Raw genomic sequence first — 23,334 nt, forward strand, 5'->3', positions numbered from 1 at the left:
ACAATGAGACAGCCTACAGAGAGGAGGTGGCGTCGAGAGCATACTGTCGGGCTGCATCTCAGCCTGGTATGGCAACTCCCTCAACAGTCTTGACTCTTGCCTCCACCTCAATGGAAATGTATTTAATCATCACTGCCACAGTTAATATGTATATATATATTTATTTATTTAACTAAGCAAGTCAGAACAAATTCTTATTTACAATGACTGCCTACCCCGGACGACACTGGGCCAATTGTGCTCCGCCCTTTGCGACTCCCAATCACAGCCGGATGTGATACAGCCTGGATTTGAACCAGGGACTGTAGTGACGCCTCTTGCATTGAGATGCAGTGCCTTGACCGCTGTGCCTCTCGGGAGCTCTATAATATAGTACTATTTCTATTTTTTTTTATTACAATTTTAATTATTTTATTTCACTTAGTCCTGCATGTTGGAGCTTGAAGCCTAAGATAATCACAACTGCAACCCTGTACATGTGACTATTAAACACTAAATCTGAGGGAGAATCACCATAGAAGCACCAGGACTGTACTGTGCTACAGTGCTGTTTCCTGTGGGAAGGTTTCCCTCTGGTGGTCACAAGGTGTACAACAAACCCCCTCTCAGGATGGGATAATATCACTATCATTACCACCAGCCATAGTGATTAACTGCATTTATTGTAATACATGGTCAGGTGCTGCTTGGGAAACCAATTAATTGAGTGCTGCTGCTCCCTTCTGGTAGAATGATGACAACTCACTCTGCACCATTCAATAACATTGTCATAGACAGGATACAACACCATGAAATACAACAGGGTCTATTTTACTAGTATGCAGGTGGTCAAAATGATCATCAAGGCATCAAAGTGTAGTCATGGCTGGGGCTGTGTATTCATGGCTGGGGCTGTGTATTCATGGCTGGGACTGTGTCTTGACTGTGTGTATTGTATATGATCATAACATTTAAGAAGTTTATGAGTGAATGGTGAGACCCCTGCCAGTATAAGCATCAAACATTTCAGATCACACACAGTGACAGAGGCTGACACTGCTGTCATCATCATCATCATCATGAGCCAGGCTCTCCAGTAATAGGCCATGATTCTGAGTCTGTCCGTCCGTCCCTCAGTCACTCTGTAAAGCAGATGGCATCATAGTAGAATAGATAATGTAGCTATCAGACCCAGAAGCCATAGTTCATTTAAAATAATTATTGTACACCACCACCAGTATCTACCAGATCAAAACTTCTAGTACCAGCAGTGTCCATTTCCACATGATGGCAATTGTATCTCCTAGTCCCCCCAGTCCAACTCCCCTGGTCAGGGTCAGGCCAGTCTGACAGCGCCCAGGAAAGTGGAGTCTCCATCCAGAGAAACTTTGGCTGTAGAGCGAGGGATCAACAGCTCCACACTGTCCCCGACCTCCAGCTTCACTATACCTATAGAGAACACAGTTAACACACTCAGAAACAGCACACAAACACACGCATGCACACACACAAATGTGCACGCACCCACAAAGACAGACTCACCCCCTGTGTAACAGGTGTTGTATGGGTAGATAGGGTTCATGTTCTGGATACAGCGGAACAATGTGACATGCTGAGCTTCATCTCCCACCACGTTCCTCTTCTTCCTGATCACCACATGACCCATGGCAAAGGTCGTATCCATGTAGTACACCTGCATGGGGGAGGGGTGATAGTTACTGTTGGGTTTTTGAGCCATTGTGAACACTATTGAAGTACACCTGGATAGGGGGAGAGTTAGGACTTGTGAGCAGTCTATGTGATACACCTATTTTCCACCTGAAGGAGTCTGGCTCTCACCTGACTGTAGACAAAGTAGTATCCCTCCTCTCTGACCAGGATGCTGTCGCTCTCTGCCTCCAGGGCGGAGCCTCTTCTAAGCCCCGCCTGCCAGGGGATCCCTGTGTAAGGCTCCAGCGCAAACTCTGCACAACACCAGAACACACACACCATGCATCAGTCAATCTAAACATGCTGAACTACCTAGCCTCAGACTGTACGTCCTTCAATCAACTTAAGTATTTCTTGTAAAAAAGAAGAAGGTGTCTGACATTTCCAGGTTCAGTACCTTTCTGGAATGTTTTCCTGTTGCTATCTGCTAGCATCTGTAGACAAGGCTGAGACACTAGCGGAAGGGGAGGACAGAGGAACAGTTTTTCATTGATTCAATAACCTCACCATGTACAAGATGAGTTATTTCTAGTCAGAGAGAGGGGAGAGGAGAGTGAGCGAGAGAGTGCGCAAGATTATAAACATGAAACTTTGCAGCTTGCCAGAAATAACTCAGTTCAGGGTTCAAATGTTCAAACAACAGACCCGTTTCACAGAATATGAGCTAAAAATAGCACAGCATTGACACCGACAAAGTGTTATATGAGAGAAAAGTAATGTCCACAACTCTAGTATGCTCCCATGGTGATTTAATCAAACGCACAATGAGACAACGTTTTGCTACGAGGTGAATCTGCGTCAGGTTAAACCACCATGGGATCATACCAGAGTTGCGGACATTACTTTTTTTCTTTGATACGTTCTTCTGTCCTGCAGCAGAGAAGTTTGATGTGCATGTTTTCCTTTTTTCTAACTTGCTATATGACCCACTTTAACATGTCAAAAAGACACAAACAGTCCCACTGAATAGCATTGTTAGTCTTGCCAGAGTTCTCAGTTCCTGTGCCCACACTCCTCTTCCTGACGAAAGACAGCCCAGGCTGGGGGTCAGGGGGGTGTGGATGGTCTGGGCTGCTTCTTCTGGCTCTGCTGCTCATCTGCTGCAGTGTCTGGGTAATGCATCAGAAACTGAAAGTTACTTTCGTAACCCGGGTTCTCTGATAATAAGTGACATGTCTTACAATGAGGGAGTTTGATTAACTGCAGAACTATCGTCGTGTGACATAAACAAGCAAAAGCAGTGAGGGAGGAACTCCCTTCACAAATTGCAACAAGCTCTCACAGTCTCATGTCAGAAGACATTAATCCATGTTTCTCCAAAGTCACATTTCTAAATGTTCGGATACTTCTCTGTATCGTTCCAAGGTTAAGTTTAGGCATTAACTCAGAATTCTTACGGTTAGGCATGAACTCTGAATGATTAGGGTTAAGGTTTGGGATAAGCTGAAAACAAAATGATCAAAAACAACTCTCTAGCACTGGATTCGAACATGCAACATTTGGAACCAGAGGTAGATGCTTGTAATCATCCACAACACCCAGGCCAGGGCAATTCCAGTCCTCGGGGGCCTGATTGATGTCACACTCTCCCCATCCCCAGCAAACACAGCTGATTTAAACTAATTGCATTTTTAACTGAAGATCATGATTAGTTGATTATTGGAGTCAGGTGTGTTTGAGGTCTTGGCTGATTTATTACAGTGAATTATAAGTGAAATAATCTGTCTGTAAACAATTGTTGGAAAAATGACTTGTGTCATGAACAAAGTAGATGTCCTAACCGACTTGCCAAAACTATAGTTTGTTAAAAATACATTTGTGGAATGGTTGAAAAACTAGTTAAAGACTCCAACCTAAGTGTATGTAAACCTCCGACTTCAACTGTATATTATGTATGTGTCACACCCTGACCATAGTTTACTTTGTATATTTCTATGTTTTGGTTGGTCAGGGTGTGAGCTGAGTGGGCATTCTATGTTTCATTGTCTAGTTTGTCAATTTCTATGTCTGGCCTGATATGGTTCTCAATCAGAGGCAGGTGTTAGTCATTGTCTCTGATTGGGAACCATATTTAGGTAGCCTGGGTTTCACTGTGTGTTTATTGGGTGACTGTTCCTGTCTCTGTGTTTGCACCAGATAGGGCTGTTTCGGTTTTCGTTACGTTATTTGTTTTTGTAGTGTTTGTATTGATTCGTGTTTTACGTTTGTTTATTAAACATGGATCGCAATCTACACGCCGCATTTTGGTCCGACTCTCCTTCACCACAAGAGAACCGTTACAGAATCACCCACCACAACAGGACCACGCATTATATAAGGTAGCATTGTTTAAAGTGGCGTGACATCAATTCCCAGGCAACAGCAACAGCGGCACAATGAGGATTGGACATGGGACGATATATTGGATGGCAAGGGTTGCTACACATGGGAGGAGATCCTGGCGGGAAGGGATCGCCTTCCATGGGAACAGGTGGAGGCAGCGAGGAGAGCAGAGGCAGCCGGAGGAGCCGGCGATATGAGGGAACACGGTTGGCAAGGAAGCCCGGGAGTCAGCCCCAAAAATGTATTGGGGGAGGGGCTCACAGGGAGTAGGGTTACGCCAGATAGGAGACCTGCGCAAACTCCCTGTGCTTACCGGGGCTAGAGAGACCGGGCAGGCACCGTGTTATTGGTGCGCACGGTGTCCCCAGTGCGGGTGCATAGCCCGGTGCCGGGCTAGATTGAGCGTCGAGCCAAATGCCATGAAGCCGGCTCTACGCATCTGGTCCCCAGTGCGTCTCCTTGGGCCGGCTTACATGGCACCAGCCTTGCGCACGGTGTCCCCGGTTCGCCTACATAGCCCAGTGCGGGCTATTCCACCTCGCTGCACTGGTAGAGCGACCGGGAGTATTCAACCAGGTAAGGTTGGGCAGGCTCGGTGCTCAAGAGCTCCAGTGCGCCTGCACGGTCCGGTCTATCCAGTACCACCTCCACACCCCAGCCCTCCGGTAGCAGCTCCCCGCACCAGGCTTCCTGTGCGTGTTCTCGGTCCAGTACCACCAGTGCCAGCACCACGCATCAGGCCTACAGTGCGTCTCGCCTCTCCAGCGCTGCCGGAGTCTCCCGCCTATCTAGCGCTGTCAGAGCTTTCCTCATCTCCAGCGCAGCCGGAGTCTCCCGCCTGTTCAGCGCTGCCAGAGCATTCCTCCTCTACAGCGCTGCTGGAGTCTCCTGCCTGTTCAGCGCAGCCAGAGCTGCCAGCCTGCATGGAGCAGCCAGAGCTGCCAGCCTGCATGGAGCAGCCAGAGCTGCCAGCCTGCATGGAGCAGCCAGAGCTGCCAGCCTGCATGGAGCAGCCAGAGCTGCCAGCCTGCATGGAGCAGCCAGAGCTGCCAGCCTGCATGGAGCAGCCAGAGCTGCCAGTCTGCATGGAGCAGCCAGAGCTGCCAGTCTGCATGGAGCAGCCAGAGCTGCCAGTCTGCATGGAGCAGCCAGAGCTGCCAGTCTGCATGGAGCAGCCAGAGCAGCCAGTCTGCGAGGAGCAGCCAGTCTGCGAGGAGCTGCCAGTCTGCGAGGAGCTGCCAGTCTGCGAGGAGCTGCCAGTCTGCACAGAGCCGCCAGAGCTGCCAGTCTAAGAAGCCGCCAGAGCCGCCAGTCAGCGTGGAGCAGCCAGAGCCACCAGTCAGCATGGAGCAGCCAGATCTTTCAGTCTGCCAGGGTCAGCCAGACTCTTCCAGATCCGCCAGTCAGCCAGACTCTTCCAGATCCGCCAGACTCTTCCAGATCCGCCAGTCAGCCAGACTCTTCCAGATCCGCCAGTCAGCCAGACTCTTCCAGATCCGCCAGTCCAGTCAGCCAGACTCTTCCAGATCCGCCAGTCAGCCAGACTCTTCCAGATCCGCCAGTCAGCCAGACTCTTCCAGATCCGCCAGTCAGCCAGACTCTTCCAGGTCAGCCAGACTCTTCCAGATCCGCCAGTCAGCCAGACTCTTCCAGATAGGCCAGTCAGCCAGACTCTTCCAGATCCGCCAGTCAGCCAGGATCTGCCAGAGCCTTCCTCCTCTCCTGTGCTGTCAGAGTCTGAAGAGCCCCTTTGTTGTCCCTGAGCTGCCCCTCTGCCCCTCTGTCCCGAGCTGCCCCTCTGTCCCGTGTTATTAAGTAGGGTTGCCGTGGCTAGGAGGTCACAGACAAGGGGGAAGCACGGTGAAGTGGGGGCCACGTCCAGCACCAGAGCCGCCACCGCGGACAGATGCCCACCCAGACCCTCCCCTATAGGTTCAGGTTTTGCGGCCGGAGTCCGCACCTTGGGGGGGGGTACTGTCACACCCTGACCATAGTTTACTTTGTATATTTCTATGTTTTGGTTGGTCAGGGTGTGAGCTGAGTGGGCATTCTGTTTCATTGTCTAGTTTGTCTATTTCTATGTCTGGCCTGATATGGTTCTCAATCAGAGGCAGGTGTTAGTCATTGTCTCTGATTGGGAACCATATTTAGGTAGCCTGGGTTTCACTGTGTGTTTGTTGGGTGACTGTTCCTGTCTCTGTGTTTGCACCAGATAGGGCTGTTTCGGTTTTCGTTACGTTTCCACGTTCTTTGTTTTTGTAGTGTTTGTATTGATTCGTGTTTTACGTTTGTTTATTAAACATGGATCGCAATCTACACGCAGCATTTTGGTCCGACTCTCCTTCACCACAAGAGAACCGTTACAGTATGTATGTATATTACAGCATCAGATATGAATGTGTAAACGTCTTACCTCTCCATGCCTAGCCTCTTGTTGCTCCTCTCTCCTACGGAAGACCTCTGACCGGAGCTCCTCAACTTCGGCCCTAAGGGCCAGCAGGTGGTACAGAGACAGAGCAGAGAGAGACGAGGAGGTGAACGCTGCCAGAGTCAGCAGCAGAACCAGCCAGGACAGCCTCCGACCCCCAGACTCCTGCCTGGAAGCAGGTCTACCACCCTCGGGATTTGGACCTGCAGATGCCATCACAGGGCCCAGACAGCCTCCTCTGTAGTCAAACAGGCTGCATGACCTGCCTTCTGAATCAAATCACCATTTATTTATCACATGTGCCGAATATAACAGATGTAGACCTTACGTGAAATAATTACTTACAAGCCCTTAACCAGTTGAAGAAATAGTGAAAAAATATTTACTAAATAAACTAAAGTATAAAATCAAATTTTAAAAAGTAACTAGAAAATTACCTAACAATAACGAGGCTATATACAGGTGGTACCACTACCGTGTCAATGTGCGGGGGTACAGGTTAGTCGAGGTAATTTGTAAAGTGACTACGCATAGATAAACAGTGAGTAGCAGCAATGTAAAAACAAAAGGAGGGAGGGGGTTTGGGGGTCTCCTCTTGGGTTAGTAATGCTGGATCTTTAGCCTTTAGTTAATGTTACTCTCTCTCCGGTCTTACCTTCTCTCCTGTCTCAGTGTCTGCACCCTGTACTGTAATGTTGTATAAGGAAGGGTAGAACAGCAGCTTCACTCCTCTGTTCCGCTTGATTAACCACACTCAGAACTTCCTGCTCTGATGACGGCCCAGACAAACCACTCGCCCTCACTTTTTACCAGTCTACGCGCCGTCCAGCCTCCCCACTCTAAACGACAAACTCTGCTTGCTCCATCCACATTAGTCTGAGAGGGCACAGCAGGTGTGAGACATCTGATCCAGATTAAAGTCACAGCTGATATGCAAAGCTTTAAAACGTGTCAAAACACACAATGTGGCGTGGAAGAGGAAAGGGTACAAATATGATGACTCTTAGATGGCTCAGTAAAAAAGGAAGTGCAGAAGTCACCCTTGCTTCTTAAAAACCTGCATAGCAAAACTAAACTGCATTACCAAAAAGTATTTGCAGCCAACTTCTTTCAGGGAATGTGGAACCAGACATTTTACAGACAAAAACACTTGTCTAAACATTACACAGACAGTTTAGCAGAATCTTGGGTTTATTCAGTTATTGCATGTTACTGTACAGAGAATAGAAAGTGAGATTGTGTACTTAGAAAAGAAGAATGAATATTAAAACAACACTAGAGTAGGGAAATGAGTGCAATGGTTGTTTTCCTAAACTGAATGGATGAACATTACAAATTCAGTTAATGAAAAGGTACAGAGCGCTCAACTACAATACCCATAAGCCTCCGGTTCAGAGAAGAGTGAACATTCATCACCATCATCATGCATTTAGTGCTTCAACATATCAGTATGTCAACATATGAACACTTCAGTACATCAATAATACCCATGCATCCTTCTCTTCTGCATATTGTCAGCTTCCACACCATTCTGAGAAGCATTAATAATCAGATAACTGTACAAAGGCTATTTTACACAATGCCAGTGCGAACATGTAGAATAGCAATTGCTTTGAGACAAAACATTCAGTTCGATTTTAAATGATTTCACAATGGGACCTCGTCGGTGGTTGGTAATCAGGCAGGGCCAAAGATTCTATCAGCAAAGTTTTTGAAAAAAAGTCCCACACCTATCAACTCGATCAACAACTTTGGTGGGAGTCTGGGCCAATTCCAGTCAATTCAGAAATTGCATTGCACTTAGAATGTCGAACTATGTCCAAGTTATCTTACAGTAATTTAAATTAAATGGGTATTGACTCCCACTGTTTATGGCACATTGCCAGGTCATTGTCTACAGGTAGTGGTGTGTGTAACTGACAGGGTCTGATTGTGACAGCACAGCAACACACTCCACTCACACACACTTTGATATGGCAGCAAGCCAGTCAGTTCCTGCCATTGAAATATTTTGGCAGTCTACTCTCAGAGAGGGTAGACTGGTACTATAAGGTCTATAAACACAAATGCATCAACACAGACTCAGTAAAGTGTTTGTCCATCATACACACACAAGCCAACCACTGCAGACAAAGCATGCACCCCTTGTTGGGTTACAAAACGTCCCACATAACGCTATATAATGCTGGGGATCTCATACTGTACAGAGTTTGTCTTCATGTAAAGCACACTGGTCAACTCACATCCACACTGACTGCACATTCAGTATGTAATTGCCTATATATTGTAAAATAAGTGCCCTATATAAAAGTTAAAACAGTTAAAACCAGAAACGTCACCAACACTGAGACAGTTTCATCTCACTGTGATGGAGAGTTTAGTCTGAATTTAGACTCTAGAGCCAACATGTCTGCTGATGCTGAGTGTCTCTGTTGGTTGTGTCAGAATGGCTTCAATACTGTAAAACTGCACTGCAGCATGCTGCACTGAGACTGAGAGCAGGGTCATATTCATTAGAGCACACCGTAGCAAAACATTTTACAACGGACAACTAAACATTAGCGTTTCTTTTTGGACATGTTTCATTACGTTTCCTTTTGTTTGGTGCCAAATGAACAGGACCCAGCACAGTAAGAGTTTATTTTTGTCTAGCTCGCAAGCACACCTGAATCAACTTGTCAACAAGCCCTCAATGAGCAGTGTTTTCCAAGGCTACAACACAAATGTGTACTGTTGGGGGTACTCAAGGACCACAGTTGGGAAACACTGGTCTAGCTCACCTTCAGTCCCTGGGAGACATGCAGGAAAGGTTAATTAGCTTGTGAAAAGCACTCCAAGAGGATAAAGCCATTTCTCCACAAGAGCCATAGGGTGAGATGAGACACTAGCCTACTTGAAGGAACAATTATGTTGAGAATAGATTAACACAAATAATAATACAACTTAGTCCCACTCAAGTCTCAAGGCAATAACACAGGGATCAGAATTCAATCATTACACACCCAACACACACACACTATCTAACCAGAGCCTGTGTGTACCTGGCTCACAGGAAGTATAAAGTAGAGCCAGGTGTTTTTTCAGGCCATGGTATTTGGGAGAGTGCACTTAGATTTTTAATAGTGTGCAGAACATTGCAGATAGATGTGTATTTTACAGACAGACACAGCTCACGTCATGACCTGAAGTTCACATCCAACTGAAAGCCCTGGTGTGGCCGACCAAGATAAAGGGTCATGTGTAAACTATGCAAAGAGTTGACAAACAGTTCCGGCCACATCTGAGTTTATATTTGTTGTCAGAGAACATAAGAACGGGACCTTTGCAAAAAAGGAATATAATCAAGGGATGTCTAACAAAAATAGTTTGGTAGTGAAACATGCAGCTTTTCAATGTGCCACACAGTCTACAGAGAACCAATATGGTACAGCCCACATGGTAATCTATTGACTGATATGAACATGATTTTATATTATGAAGCCTTTAAAGATCCTCACACATTTAACTTTAAAACAGCGAGTCCTGAAATAGCATAGATTATATAATAAAAAAAGCCAAGATCTTGGGTCTTGCGTCATTACAACAGACAAGACTTTTATTGAATTCGTGAAAAGCTATCATATTTGTCAAACATTTCTTATTGAGTTACTGAAATGCTATTATGCTAATCAAACATTTTTATTGATTTACTGAAATTCTGTTATGTTCTTTGTAAAAACCTGTGATTGTGTTGTGTCTGACAGTATGAAAATGGTTGTGTGTATGGTGTGTGTAAGCCATTCAAAGAAGGCCATAACAAGTACATATTCACCCATGCAGTCATAGTTCAAACACAAAAGCATTTCCATGTTAATCATCCCCCCACATCAAAAACACTGTCCCCCCCCAAATATACTCCCCAATTGTTTGATCTGGTACAATTACACCAACAGAATAAGATAGTAAAAACCAAACCTCCCAAAAAACATAGAAATGTACATTCTCTCTAACCTGACCCTAGTAGTTGAGCCCAGTTTAGTTACTCCTGTTCATTCAAATGGAGGAGTAATACCCACTCTCCTGTATCCTACCATCACACTAACTCCATGACCTGGTCCAGGAACAACCCATAGCCCACCATAGGTACTTAAAGTAGATCATAAAGAACTGGACAGGTATAAGCAATATGGTAGTGGTTGGCTGCACCTTGCCCTAGCTTTTCCATTTTGCTTATTAAACTTATTCAATCATTTCCGATCTACACAACTGTACAGGGAGTATGGAATGCAGGGTTTTCTCTAGACCAGACAGTCTTCCTCCCTCCCCACTAGACTAGATTATGGTGACGCTGGCCGTGGACTGGACTCTCTCCTCGTGGGCATGGCTCTTCATCAGGTCCTTGACAAACTGCTCGAGAGCGGCGAAGTAGCCCTGGCACTGCCATGTGTCGTTGTGTGTGCCCTCTGGGAAGATGGCCAGCCGTTTAGTCCGCGCCGGCGACAGCTCGTACAGCTGCTTCATCATGACGGGTGGGATGAGCTGGTCTGACAGGCCTGACACGAACAGCGAGGGCATCCGGCACAGCGCCACCTGTCTGTAGGACAAGAACTGGTTCCGGTAGCACAATAAGGGCAGCAGCCTCATGGGCAAGAAGGAGAAGAGTGTGGCGGCCATGTGGGGGATGCTGAGGAAGGTGTTCTCCACCACGATGGCCGCCACGCGGTGAGGGTTGGCCGAGGCCAGGCGTACTGCCACCGCCCCCCCCAGAGAGCGGCCGAACAGCATCACCTTGGTCTTGTCTAGGTCGGGCCGGGTCATCACGTAGTCCAGTGTGGCCTGGGCGTCCAGGTACAGGCCATCCTCACTGGGCTCACCTTCGCTCTTCCCATACCCCCGGTAGTCCACCAGCACCACGTTGGCCTTCAGGTTCACCAGCATCAGGAGCGCGTTGGGCACCCGGTGCCCGATGTTGCCCGCATTGCCGTGGAAATAGAGAATGGTGGGTGGGGCTGTGGAACAGGGGTTAGATGCATTGCCAGGGGCGACCCCAGGGTTGCCCAGGCTGTCTCCACCAGTGTAGCGGAGCAAGATAAGATTGAGGCGCACGCCGTCCTTGGTGTGGATGTAGACGTTCTCATGGGGGATGCCTGTGGGCATGGGCACGTACAGACGGGAGGAGGAGGGCTGGTCGGGGAAGTAGAGCAGCACATCCTGGAACTTGTAAAGGATGCCAGCCACCGAGGCCAGGATGAGAGCCAGGAGGAAGAAGCCTCCATAGAGGTGGAAGGTGAGGATAAGGGCCAGGAGGGAGATGCGACAGGCACCCCAGGACCAGGAGGCCAAGGCCAGGGCACAGCGCTCCACTGAGCCCCACAGCCTCCACGGCTTCTCCATGGCACAGAGAAGACACACAGGATCACACCACCACACACACCCTGTGCAGAGAGAGAGGAGGAAGTGGATTGGGGGAAAGAGGAGTGGGGGAGAAGAAAGTGAAAGCCGTGACTCATGCACTGCACTAGACGACACCACTTGAGGTTCTTCACCTCTCACAATTTACAGCTCAGTCAGCCTACCACAGGTGGTAACAAGGTCGTTAAATAAATCATGTAAACCTTAGAGATGAGAGACACCAGTGGACCCAAACACACACAAAAAATGACACTATCAATCAGCCGATTTGCTGCCTGGCCTCAATGTTAAAGCATGCGTGTCTTTGGAACAATGCCAGTCTCAGTGGAGGTTAAACTGGAGAATTAGGCTGACGGCTTTTCACCCTTGGGTCATTAACATTGGACTCTATGAGAGCAGAGAGTACTTTCCCCGCATCATTCCAATGTTTGGCCTTAATCTGCCAGGCCATTAACCGGATTAGAACCAAACGCGCCTCAGTTACACAAAACCTGGTTGCTACTGCGAATCAGCACCACTGTGAATTGGTTGGCAAATATGAGACAGGTCTTTCACCATACACAATATGGTGTGGTTGGTTCTAATGCACATCTGAATAAATAATTGTAATAGAACACAGATCTGCTGATAAATTCCCTCCATGTCATATAAGAGATGGTGTTTTAGAGCTGAAAACACTCGAGGCATGACATGCCAAAAGGATCAAATAAGGAATGCAGCCTTGTCAACATCATCATTGACAGACAAGTTGTCAATATAAACAATTCATGACATGTAGTTGTCAACAACAAAGACTATTTGAACATTTAGTTAAGTATTTATTACACTGTAAATTAACTTGAAAAGGGGCGGCTAGTGGTAACCAGGCAGTGCATGCAGAAACATTAGCTAACGCGTTAGCTAGCTAATATTAACTATGTAAAAGTCACCAAGTTGACAAGTTTGCAAATGTGTATGCACCGAAATGCTACATTACTTTGGCTAGCAAGCAAGCAAGCATGCAGCTCATCTCTGTGTAAACTACGATTTGCAATTCACAGTGGAAAATGCCAGTTAGCTAGCCACATAATTAGCCATCTTGTTGTTGGCTAACAACCTAGCAACAATTTGGCACGTATAGCTAGCGAGCTACACACTTACCTCTCTCTCATAATTTTTCGATTCAACTGCATGCAGCGAGGTAAACAAATTGCACAGTAAACGCAGTCAATGTCATTCGGTCCAGAAGCTCACACAAAATGTACATTCAGATATGAGCGGCTATAAATAAACAACCCGGCAGACAACCCAATGCAGTTATGTAGCTAGCTACTTGCTGTATAGTGTTTCTTCACTCATGTCACTTTGATAAATTCCGTGTAGAACGTGGCAAACAAAGAACAAGGTTCCACATTAACTTAAACTTGCAAAAAAACAGATGTAGTTCCACTGGTTTCCACTAGATGGTAATGTGTGAATGTGGCTTTTGCTGGCCAAGGCCCACTGAGTGATGCAAAACTGGAGCGTCTCACAGTAATCCATGGTCCATTGCAACAGGCATAAGAAGAACAAATGAGCAGCCATGTATTTAGAAAAATGCAAAACCTCTAAATTATGGCAAAGTAAGTGAAAACCTCTGTTCTGTTATTCTTTTCATAAAACATTGTAGAAAATCAGTAGTGCTATCAACTGCAAGGCTGAGAAACAATTAAAATAGCTAGTGACTGATGGTGATAAAGCAGAATCATGGGACCCCCGTGGAAGTTGAAAATATTTTTAAAAGAATGTGTCAGCACTAAAACGTTGTCAGAATATCTCATGATAGGACAGGATACAGTCAAAAGTTTGAACACACCTACTCATTGCAGGGTTTTTCTTTATTTGTACTATTTTCTACATTGTAGAAAAATAGTGAAGACATCAAAACGATGAAATAACACATATAGAATCATGTAGTAACCAAAAAAGTGTTAAACAATTTAAAATATATTTTATATTTGAGATTCTTCAAAGTAGACGGCCTTTGCCTTGACAACAGCTTTGTACACGCTTGACATTCTCTCAATCAGCTTCATGAGGTAGTCACCTTGAATGCATTTCAATTAACATGTGTGCCTTGTCAAAAGTTAAATTGTGGAATTTCTGTCCTTCTTAACACATTTGAGTTGTGTTGTGACAAAGTAGGAGTAGTATACAGAATATAGCCCTATTTGGTAAAAGACCAAGTCCATATTATGACAAGAACAGCTCAAATAAGCAAAGAATAATGATAGTCCATTATTAGGTGGAAAATCTCAAGAACTTTGAATGTTTCTTCAAGTGCATTCACAAAAAAACATCAAGTGCTATGATGAAACTGGCTCTCATGAGGACCACCACAGGAAAGGAAGACCCAGACTTACTTCTGCTGCAGAGGATACGTTCATTAGAGTTAACTGCATGTCAGATTGCTACCCAAATAAATGCTTCACAGAGTTCAAGTAACAGACATGTCTCAACGTCAACTGTTCAGAGGAGCTTGCATGGTCGAATTACTGCAAAAAAAACCTACTAAAGGACACCAATAAGAAGAAGAGACTTGCTTGGGCCAAGAAACACAAGCAATGGACATTTTTTATGAAAATAAATATTCAACCTTTATTTAACTAGGCAAGTCAGTTTAAGAAGAATTTCTTATTTACAATGACGGCCTAGGAACAGTGGGTTAACTGCATTGTTGAGGGGCAGAATGACAGATTGTTACCTAGACTGGTGGAAATCTGTCCTTTGGTATGATGAGTCCAAATATGAGATTTTTGGTTCCAACTGCAGTGTCTTTGTGAGACGCAGAGTAGGTGAACGGATGATCTCCACATGTGTGGATCCCATTGTGAAGCATGGAGGAAGAGGTGTGATGGTGTTGGGGTGCTTTGCTGGTGACACTGTCTGTGATTTATTTAGAATTCAAGGCACACTTAACCAGCATGGCAACCACAGCATTCTGCAGCGATTCGCCATCCCATCTGGTTTACACTTAGTCAGACTATCATTTGTTTATCAACAGGACAATGACCCAAAACACACCACCAGGCTGTCTAAGGGCTATTTGACCAGAAGGGGAGTGATGGTGTGCTGCATCAGATGACTTGGCCTCCACAATCACCCGACCTCAACCCAATTGAGATGGTTTGGGATGGGTTGAACTGCAGAGTGAAGGAAAGCAGACAAAAAGTGAACAGCATATGTGGGAACTCCTTCAAGACTGTTGGAAAATCATTCCTCATGAAGCTGGTTGAGAGAATGCCAAGTGTGCAATGGGTGGCTACTTTGAAGAATTTGTTTAACCCTTTTTTGATTACTACATGATTCCATATGTGTAATTGCATAGTTTGACGTCTTCACTATTATTCTACAATGTAGAAAATAGTTTTTTTTTAAAGAAAAACCCTTGAATGAGTAGGTGTGTCCAAACCTTTTACTGGTACTGTACATTATGACCACTTAATTCTCAATCCACCACAAAAACAGTGACACTGAGGAAATTCAATAGGGTCGTGGTGTGTGTGTGTGTATCTAACGACATATACTGTACAAACAAAAACAAACATGCAACTACATGGTTATGTCAGCACGAATTTGAGTACACAATCAGCAGTGTCATACACAGGGTATCAATTTCTATCCAACATAATTATTTAAAATGATGGTGATGGATGAGAAACAGCACAGTGTTGTTTACTGCTGACATCAATTGCTCCATCTCTCAACTCCCACCCCAGTGACTATGTAATGAAAGGCAGAGCTACGGAAGAATAAACTGCATCTCCACAGCATACACATCTCACCCCATATTCTGCTGATCTTCATCAGACCATACCAGGCCAAACACATAGAAAACATAGAAAAACAACATAGAATGCCCACCCCAACTCACGCCCCGACCAAACCAAAATAGAAACTTAAAAAGGAACTAAGGTCAGGGCGTGACATGATCAACAAGAACACTAGCAAGAGTGACTCTGCTGCTTTGATACAGAGGTTTAGGTTAGCCACAGAGAGCTCAATAAACCAAACACATAAATAGGCTATTGTTCTACAGTTGAATGTATGTAACAATAAAAGCAGGACTTACAATAAAACAACCATTCAGCATTTTGTTTCCCCAAAAAAACAAACACATAGGGTTCTGGTGTGTTTAATGCCACTAACTTGTCCTCCTCCGCAGGAGGACCTTGCTAGGAAGGAACAGACACAGACAGACAGACAGACAGACAGACAGACAGACAGACAGACAGACAGACAGACAGACAGACAGACAGACAGACAGACAGACAGACAGACAGACAGACAGACAGACAGACAGACAGACAGACAGACAGACAGACAGACAGACAGACAGACAGACAGACAGACAGACAGACAGACAGACAGACAGACAGACAGATGATGTGTAGAGACTGAGACACAGCTCTTGACCACTCTGCTCCGCAGTCCTTCAACTTGATTTATCCGATTATCTGATTCACAGATGTTAACTCACAACAGAATCCTTGAGAAGGAGAGTCGGTTTTCTCCGGGTCTTGTAAGACAAATTGAATAGAATGTGAGATAGAAAGAGAGAGATTTAAGGTATAGTATTGAGTAAATGAATAAAACAGGTACATTAAATATGTGCATCAAAGTACATGTTCAGTAAGTAACAAGTGACATTTTTGATACTGAGGTGTGTGAAGAGCATGATACCATATAGTCATAGAAGTCAATCATAGAGAGACAGACAATCACCCCTGTCAACAAGATTCCCTGCTGTCGTTCACACTCTATAGGCCCCAGCTGTGTCTAGGAGGTGGGGTCACCAGAGGTCCAGAGCTGTCACTCCAGGATGACAGCTAGAGGGTCAAAGATCAGTGTTCACAGCAACATTAACTTCCTGGAAAAGGTGTATCTGTTCATGTCGACATTACCCTATTGGAAGTCCTTTATCCACAGGACTGAAAGACAGTCTCATGTCTAGATTGTTTACTGAAATGGACTCGTGGGAAGAGCTTAGCTGCTTGCTGTGTATTTCTGCCCGATTGGCATCAAGATTGCCAGCTGTACTCTACTCTTGGCATCAAGAGTAGAGTACAGCTGGATCCAAGCATATCTTCACCAAGCATATATTCAAGACAGCCCCTACTGTTAGGCAAAGAAAAGTAATTAGCATGAATAAGCCAACAATACAACATAAATGCATTTGAGGACACACCCAATCCCACAGAAGTATGCGCAGGCTTGCACACGCACGCATGCATTTGCATGCATGCATGCATGCTCAAGCGCATAAATGCACAACACACACATGTTTGTCATGGGTTATAGGATACTGACATTGTGTTGGGTGCAGTATATAAGAGATTGACAGCTGGCAAGTTCACTTTATCTACCTACGACTCAATTACCTTAGTCATGCCACTCAAAACAGCTATTATACGTACGTACGCATGCACGCACACACACACACACACAAACACACACACACACTCTTCTGGGCACTTTCCCCAATCCCACGACTCAATTACTTTAGATGTGGCAGCAGTCTAAACAGCCGGCGGCCCCCTGCTCAATAACAGTTAATATAACACAGAGGCACTGGGATGGGCTGGCTGGGGATATGATAGCATCACACCAAGAGACACGCTTGTCATTCACCTCACGTCACTCAGAGGAGTGCTTGGACCATACAGTAGGACGCAATGAATGAGATAAAATGTCAGCCTCTTGAATCAAGTGAGTGAAAAATATTTAAAGCAAAGAAGTACTCTCTATTTCTTTTTCAAGTAATGGAATGTGCTTAGCATCCCCTCTATCCATTTTTGTCACACATGTCACACAATTTCAGCTTAAATGTTATGGTATTGGTCTTGATTGCTGTTGCTTATTTGTATAGATGACTATATGTTGAATATTGTGTTATTGATGTGATACTGCCCAGCCATTGGTTGTGATACTCAAGGTGACAGATTTGAAGTCTGTGACTATAGTACAGTAGACAAGTGGTCACCTTGGAGACGAGCATGGCAGTGAGTCAGAGAGTACAGCTATAGCAACAACTTAGTTAGACATTTCATCCACTACTGCCCACACCTAGCCCCTGGCCCAGTATGTGTGTGTGAGACAACCTGTGGATGACACAGACCTCACCTGACAGAGACATCAGAGCGGTAAAGTGCATCCTCCATTTTCTCCAGAGTCATAATTAACAGAAGCTGCTGCTCAACTCTGCTCTGATGTCTTTGTTCTCAACGCCAATCACTGAGGGCTAACGCCAGTGTGTCCAGTACAGTGAGGGCCTAATAGCTAAGAGTAATAGCTGGTCCTATCTGGCCCCACTAGGCTGCTCCACATCATGCCTGCCAGGAATAAATTGGGTGGAAATTGCTGCATGTCTCAGGCGGCAATTAGAGGGCCTCCTGTGGCGAAGAGGCAGACATTAACTAATAAAGGCTACATTTCCCTTGCAAATGAGCATCCCAGCATCCAGCTCTCTCTCTCGCCCGCCTCACCCACCCGAGCAGATGAATGCATATCATTCCCTTAACCCGAGGATGGGGGAAGGAGAGATGGGGGAGGCATGGGTGACCTCAAGGTAGATAAAAGGGACGCCTCAAACCGAACCTTTAAAGTCATCTGAAGAATAATATAGAAAGTCTAAGTCGCAGTACACCACACTCTCTGTGTGATCCATACACAGCACCATCATCATCCTCTCCGTCTAACTCAATCCTCTCTGTGTTACTGTAACTGCACCTGATTGTAACTATGGTGATGGCTAATGTGGTAATAGCTCAGTGCTGAAAATGCGTCACAACAGGTAGGCGGTGGGCCAGAGAATCGTATCTGCTTTAGTTTTCGAGATGATCGGTCTCTGGTGAGGGAGGAGCTGTTTTTTACATGTTATTTTTTTCTGAACACATTTATGTTTGTTGGCAATGTCAATTCTTGCTATTTAAAAAAAAGTACTTACTTTTATGTTCACTATCTGGACAGGCAAACGCTGCAAAGCACTAAAAAGTAAATCAATCAAACTCGTTGTAACGGTTCTATAACCACAGATGCTGGGAATCGGGAAGCAAGTACAGGGTGAGGATTTAATAATAAATAGACATGAAACTTAACAAGAACAGTATCTGGACAAGAGAAACAAAACAACACCAATAAAGACAAGGGAATGAAACTGAGGAAGTGACAGATTTAGGAGAGGCAATCAATGACGTGATGGAGTCCAGGCGAGTCTGATGAAGCGCGGGTGCGCGTAATGATGGTGACAGGTGTGCGTGATGATGAGCAGCCTGGCGACCTTGAGCGCAAGAAAGAGGGAGCGGGAGCAGACGTGACAGTACCCACCCCCTCTAGGGGCGCCACCTGGCGTCATACCTGGTCAAGCCTGAAAGGGCGGCTGTGGCTAGAGAGCTAAACGCGCTGGCTGAGGCGTGGGAGCCCGACGAGCTGGAGTGAGGCGTGGGAGCTCAACGAGCCGGCTGAGGTGCGGGAGCCCGACAAGCCAGCTGAGGCATGGCTTGGGAGCCTGGCGAGCCAACTGAGGCTTGTGAGCTTCTCGAGTCAGTTGAAGCAACCACAGTTGTTTCAGCAGCGGCACCCGGACCCATCGTCACCAACATATTTTTTTTATATTCCAACTGCGGTGTCTTGATTCTGTAACGGTTCCGTAACCACAGACGCTGGGAAACGGGATGCAAGTACAGGGTGAGGATTTAATAATAAATATAAATTAAACGAAACAAGAACACCGTCTGGATAAGAGAAACAAAACAATATCAATGCAGACACGGGAATGAAACTGAGGAAGTGACAGATTTAGGGGAGGCAATCAATGACGTGATGGAGTCCAGGTGAGTCCGATGAAGCGCGGGTGGATGTAACGATAGTGACAGGTGTGCGTAATGATGAGCAGCCTGGCGACCTCAAGCTCCAGAGAGGGGGAGCGGGGGCAGACATGACACTTGTGTACTATTCAGCTACCATCTCTGCTGATCACCTCTCACCCGGTGAGAGGCCGCTCACATTCTCTGTATGTACCTAAGGTACATAAACACAGCTAGTGACAGCTCGAGAGAGATTTATATCCAAGAAACTGCTATCAGGTAGTCTTTTTTCAATATTTGTAATCTATGTACTTATAGAAACGTGATACAGTTAATGCAAACTGTAAAATAACGTAGCAACCATAGAAAAATAACTAGCTAGCTGAAACAACTATACCTGTTGCTAGCTAGCAGGAACAGATAGCTTCATCACTAGCACGCCGTTTCGTCAGAGGGAGATTTTGTTAACATTATTCCAAGTAATAATTTAAGACTACACAAATATATAGGACAAGCCTGTTGTCTTTTCTTTGTGGGTTTTGTTTTACCCTCCTAAGGATCTGACCTTTTTAAAATTTTCGCCTGAAATGACATACCCAAATCTAACTGCAAATCTAATAATCTTTTTTTTGTTGTGTGTCTGAGGAAACACCATGCACCTGGCGACCTCCTGCGCCCGGCCCGCCACAGGAGTCGCTAGTGCGCGATGAGACAAGGATATTCTCACTGGCCAAGCCCTCCCTAACCCGCTAGGCCAATTGTGCGTCGCCCCACGGATCTCCCGGTTGCGGCCGACTGCAACAGAGCCTGGGCGCAAACCCAGAGTCTCTGGTGGCACAGCTAGCACTGCGATGCAGTGCACTAGACCACTGCGCCACCCGGGAGGCCCCCAAATCTAATATTCTTGACACCATTCGAAAGGAAACACTATGAAGTTTGTGGAAATGTGAAATTCATGTAGGAGATTATAACTCATTCAATCTGGTAAAAGATAATTAAACCAAAAAACATGCGTTTTCAATTGTTGGTTTTTTCATAATTTTTTAATGCAAGAGAAAGGCCATAATATAATATAGGGACACCGATCCTGTAGAGGCTACACTGCATAGTGCATTTTAGAGTATCTCGAAACCTAAATTCAATATAGAATCAATTTGATGAGGTGAAAAACAGATTAGGTTTTTAGTGTTGTAACATGCACTGATGAGAATTATTTTGACCCCGTCAGGAGCCCAAGCTTTTGCCATAGATGGTAGAGTTCTCGTCTCTGGAACACACGATATGAAGATTGTATTCCGCTAAGGTACTTCTCAATCTCTACATCGGTTGGCTACGTTAGTGACCAGGGTGGAATTCTTTCGATATACCTATTGGGCCTGGATACACAAATGTACATTGAAGCATTTGTTGATGACAGTTCTACTGTCTATATCAGAGGCTCAGGCTTTTGGCATACAGTGCATTCGGAAAGTATTCAGACCCCTTGACTTTTTCCAAATGTTGCTACGTTACAGCCTTATTTTAAAATGGATTAAAAAATATATGATCAAGCTATACCCAATACCCCACAATGAAAAAGCAAAAAACGTTTTTTAGACATTTTTGTAATATCAAATTTACATAAGTATTCAGTCCCTTTACACAGTACTTTGTTGAAGCACCTTCGGCAGCGATTACAGCCTCGAGTCTTCTTGGGTATGTCGCTACAAGCTTGGCACATCTGTATTTGGGGAGTTTCTCCCATTCTTATCTGCATATCCTCTCATGCTCTGTCAGGTTGGATGGTGAGAGTCGCTGGCCAGCTATTTTCAGGTCTCTCCAGAGATGTTCGATGGGTTCAAGTCCGAGCTCTGGCTGGGCCGCTCAAGGACGTTCAGAGACTTGTCCTGAAGCCACTCTTGTGTGGTCGTCGCTGTGTACTTAGGGTCGTTGTCCTATTGGAAGGTGAACCTTTGCCCCAGTCTGAGGTCCTGAGCGCTCTGGAACAGGTAGGTTTTCATCAAGGATTTCTCTGTACTTTGCACCGTTCATCTTTCCCTCTGTCCTAATTAGTCTCCCTATCCCTGCTGCTGAAAAACATCCCCACAGCATGATGCTGCCCCCACCATGCTTCACCGTAGGGATGGTGCCAGGTTTCTTCCAGGCGTGACGCTTGGCATTCAGGCCAAAAAGTTCAATCTTAGTTTCATCAGACCAGAGAATCTTGTTTCTCATGGTCTGAAGGTCCTTTTTTGTGTCTTTTTTGCACACTCCAAGCAGTCTGTCATGTTCCCTATACTGAGGATTGGCTTCCGTCTGGCCACTCTACCATAAAGGCCTGATTTGTGGAGTGCTGCAGAGATGGTTGTTCTTCTGGAAGGTTATCCCATCTCCACAGAGGAACTCTGAAGCTCTGTCAGAGTGACCATTGAGTTCTTGGTCACCACCCTGACCTTGGTGGTTCCAAACTTCACCACCCTGACCAAGACCCTTCTCCTCCGATTTCTCAGTTTGGCCAGCTCTCGGAAGAGTCTTGGTGGTTCCAAACTTCTTCCATTTAAGAATGATGGAGGCCACTGTGTTCTTGGGGACCTTCAATGCTGCAGAAATTCTTTGGCACCCTTCCACAGATCTTTGCCTCGACATCATCCTTTCTCTGTAATCTATGGACAATACCTTTTACCTCGTGGGTGGGTTTTTGCTCTGACGTGCCAAGTCATCTGTGGGACCTTACATCGACAGTTGTGTGCCTTTCCAAGTCATGTCCAATCTATTGAATTCACCACAGGTGGACTCCAATCAATTTGTACAAACATCTCAAGGATGATCAATGGAAACAGGATTCAACTGATCTCAATATTGAGCCTCATTGCAAAGGGTCTGAATACTTATGTCAATAAGGTATTTCTGTTTTTAATTTTTAATACGTTTGAAAAACATTCCAAAATCCTGTTTTTGCTTTGTCATTATGGGGTATTGTGTGTAGATTGATGAGTAAAAAAAATATGTAATACATTTTAGAATAAGGCTGTAACGTTACAAAATGTGGAAAAAGTCAAGGGGCCTGAATACTTTGGATGGTAAAGCTCTAGTTTATAGACTACAACATTGTACGATTTTGCGACCCACGGCACTTCTCTCTATACAGTGCATTCGGAAAGTATTCAGACCCCTAGACTTTTTCCACATTTTGTTAAGTATACAGTATATGCATGAAACATACATTATGGGAAACGTCACACTCAGTCAGTAGTAGAATAATGGATTGACAATAATTTGGCACCGTCAACTTTTAGAAGGTTAGTAGGAAAGTTAGCCTATTCTTTAAACCACCTGAATATATCACATTCACTGAACATTTCGTATTTGAAACTCAAACATTCTATAATTCTGCAGACTCTTTATCATTCTCCATACCTTATATTCCTATGCATCCAACATTATACATGCCCACCATGCTATTGGGCAGCTGCTAACATTTGAGGACTCATCTGGTTTAGAAATCAAACTGTGGTCATCTTATTGCAGAGCACATTGTATACATTTTGCCCAGCTGTTTTTAGTGAATTTTGTATTTCAAGGTACAGTATATGTGTAGGATATGCCGTGTCGCCTGATACGGATAAGCAGCTGTAGTTTCTAATCCTCCATTCTAGCATACATACACATATTTCCATCTACATGCTTTTGTTTGGGTTTCTA

At 45.1% G+C, this 23,334-nt stretch overlaps 2 protein-coding genes across 4 annotated transcripts; both read right to left on the reverse strand.

Moving 5' to 3' along the window:
- Nucleotides 1-641: 641 nt before the first annotated feature.
- tnfsf13b (TNF superfamily member 13b) lies at nucleotides 642-7,445 on the reverse strand. Of its 3 annotated transcripts, XR_002949595.2 has the most exons (8): nucleotides 7,095-7,445; nucleotides 6,425-6,708; nucleotides 2,675-2,798; nucleotides 2,087-2,143; nucleotides 1,819-1,943; nucleotides 1,522-1,672; nucleotides 1,245-1,428; nucleotides 642-1,121 (listed from the first exon to the last, which is right to left on the reverse strand). XR_002949595.2 is itself a non-coding variant. In XM_024389380.2 (7 exons), the coding sequence occupies exons 2-7, from the start codon at nucleotides 6,653-6,655 to the stop codon at nucleotides 1,316-1,318; spliced, it is 801 nt and encodes a 266-aa protein (XP_024245148.2). In that variant the 5' UTR covers nucleotides 6,656-6,705; nucleotides 7,095-7,445; the 3' UTR covers nucleotides 642-1,315. The 3 variants fall into 3 exon arrangements, 2 of the variants coding, with proteins under 2 accessions (XP_024245148.2, XP_024245147.2); XM_024389380.2 differs by having other exon boundaries at nucleotides 642-1,428; nucleotides 6,425-6,705; XM_024389379.2 differs by having other exon boundaries at nucleotides 642-1,428.
- A 167-nt stretch (nucleotides 7,446-7,612) lies between these two features.
- On the reverse strand, nucleotides 7,613-13,187 carry LOC112225417 (protein ABHD13). Its single transcript, XM_024389378.2, has 2 exons — nucleotides 12,971-13,187; nucleotides 7,613-11,853 (listed from the first exon to the last, which is right to left on the reverse strand). Exon 2 carries the CDS (start codon nucleotides 11,810-11,812, stop codon nucleotides 10,751-10,753), a length of 1,062 nt encoding a protein of 353 aa, XP_024245146.1. The 5' UTR covers nucleotides 11,813-11,853; nucleotides 12,971-13,187; the 3' UTR covers nucleotides 7,613-10,750.
- Between the last annotated feature and the right edge of the window lie 10,147 nt (nucleotides 13,188-23,334).

The sequence above is a fragment of the Oncorhynchus tshawytscha genome, linkage group LG26, assembly GCF_018296145.1.
Source record: "Oncorhynchus tshawytscha isolate Ot180627B linkage group LG26, Otsh_v2.0, whole genome shotgun sequence".
NCBI classification, from domain to species: Eukaryota; Metazoa; Chordata; class Actinopteri; order Salmoniformes; family Salmonidae; genus Oncorhynchus; species Oncorhynchus tshawytscha.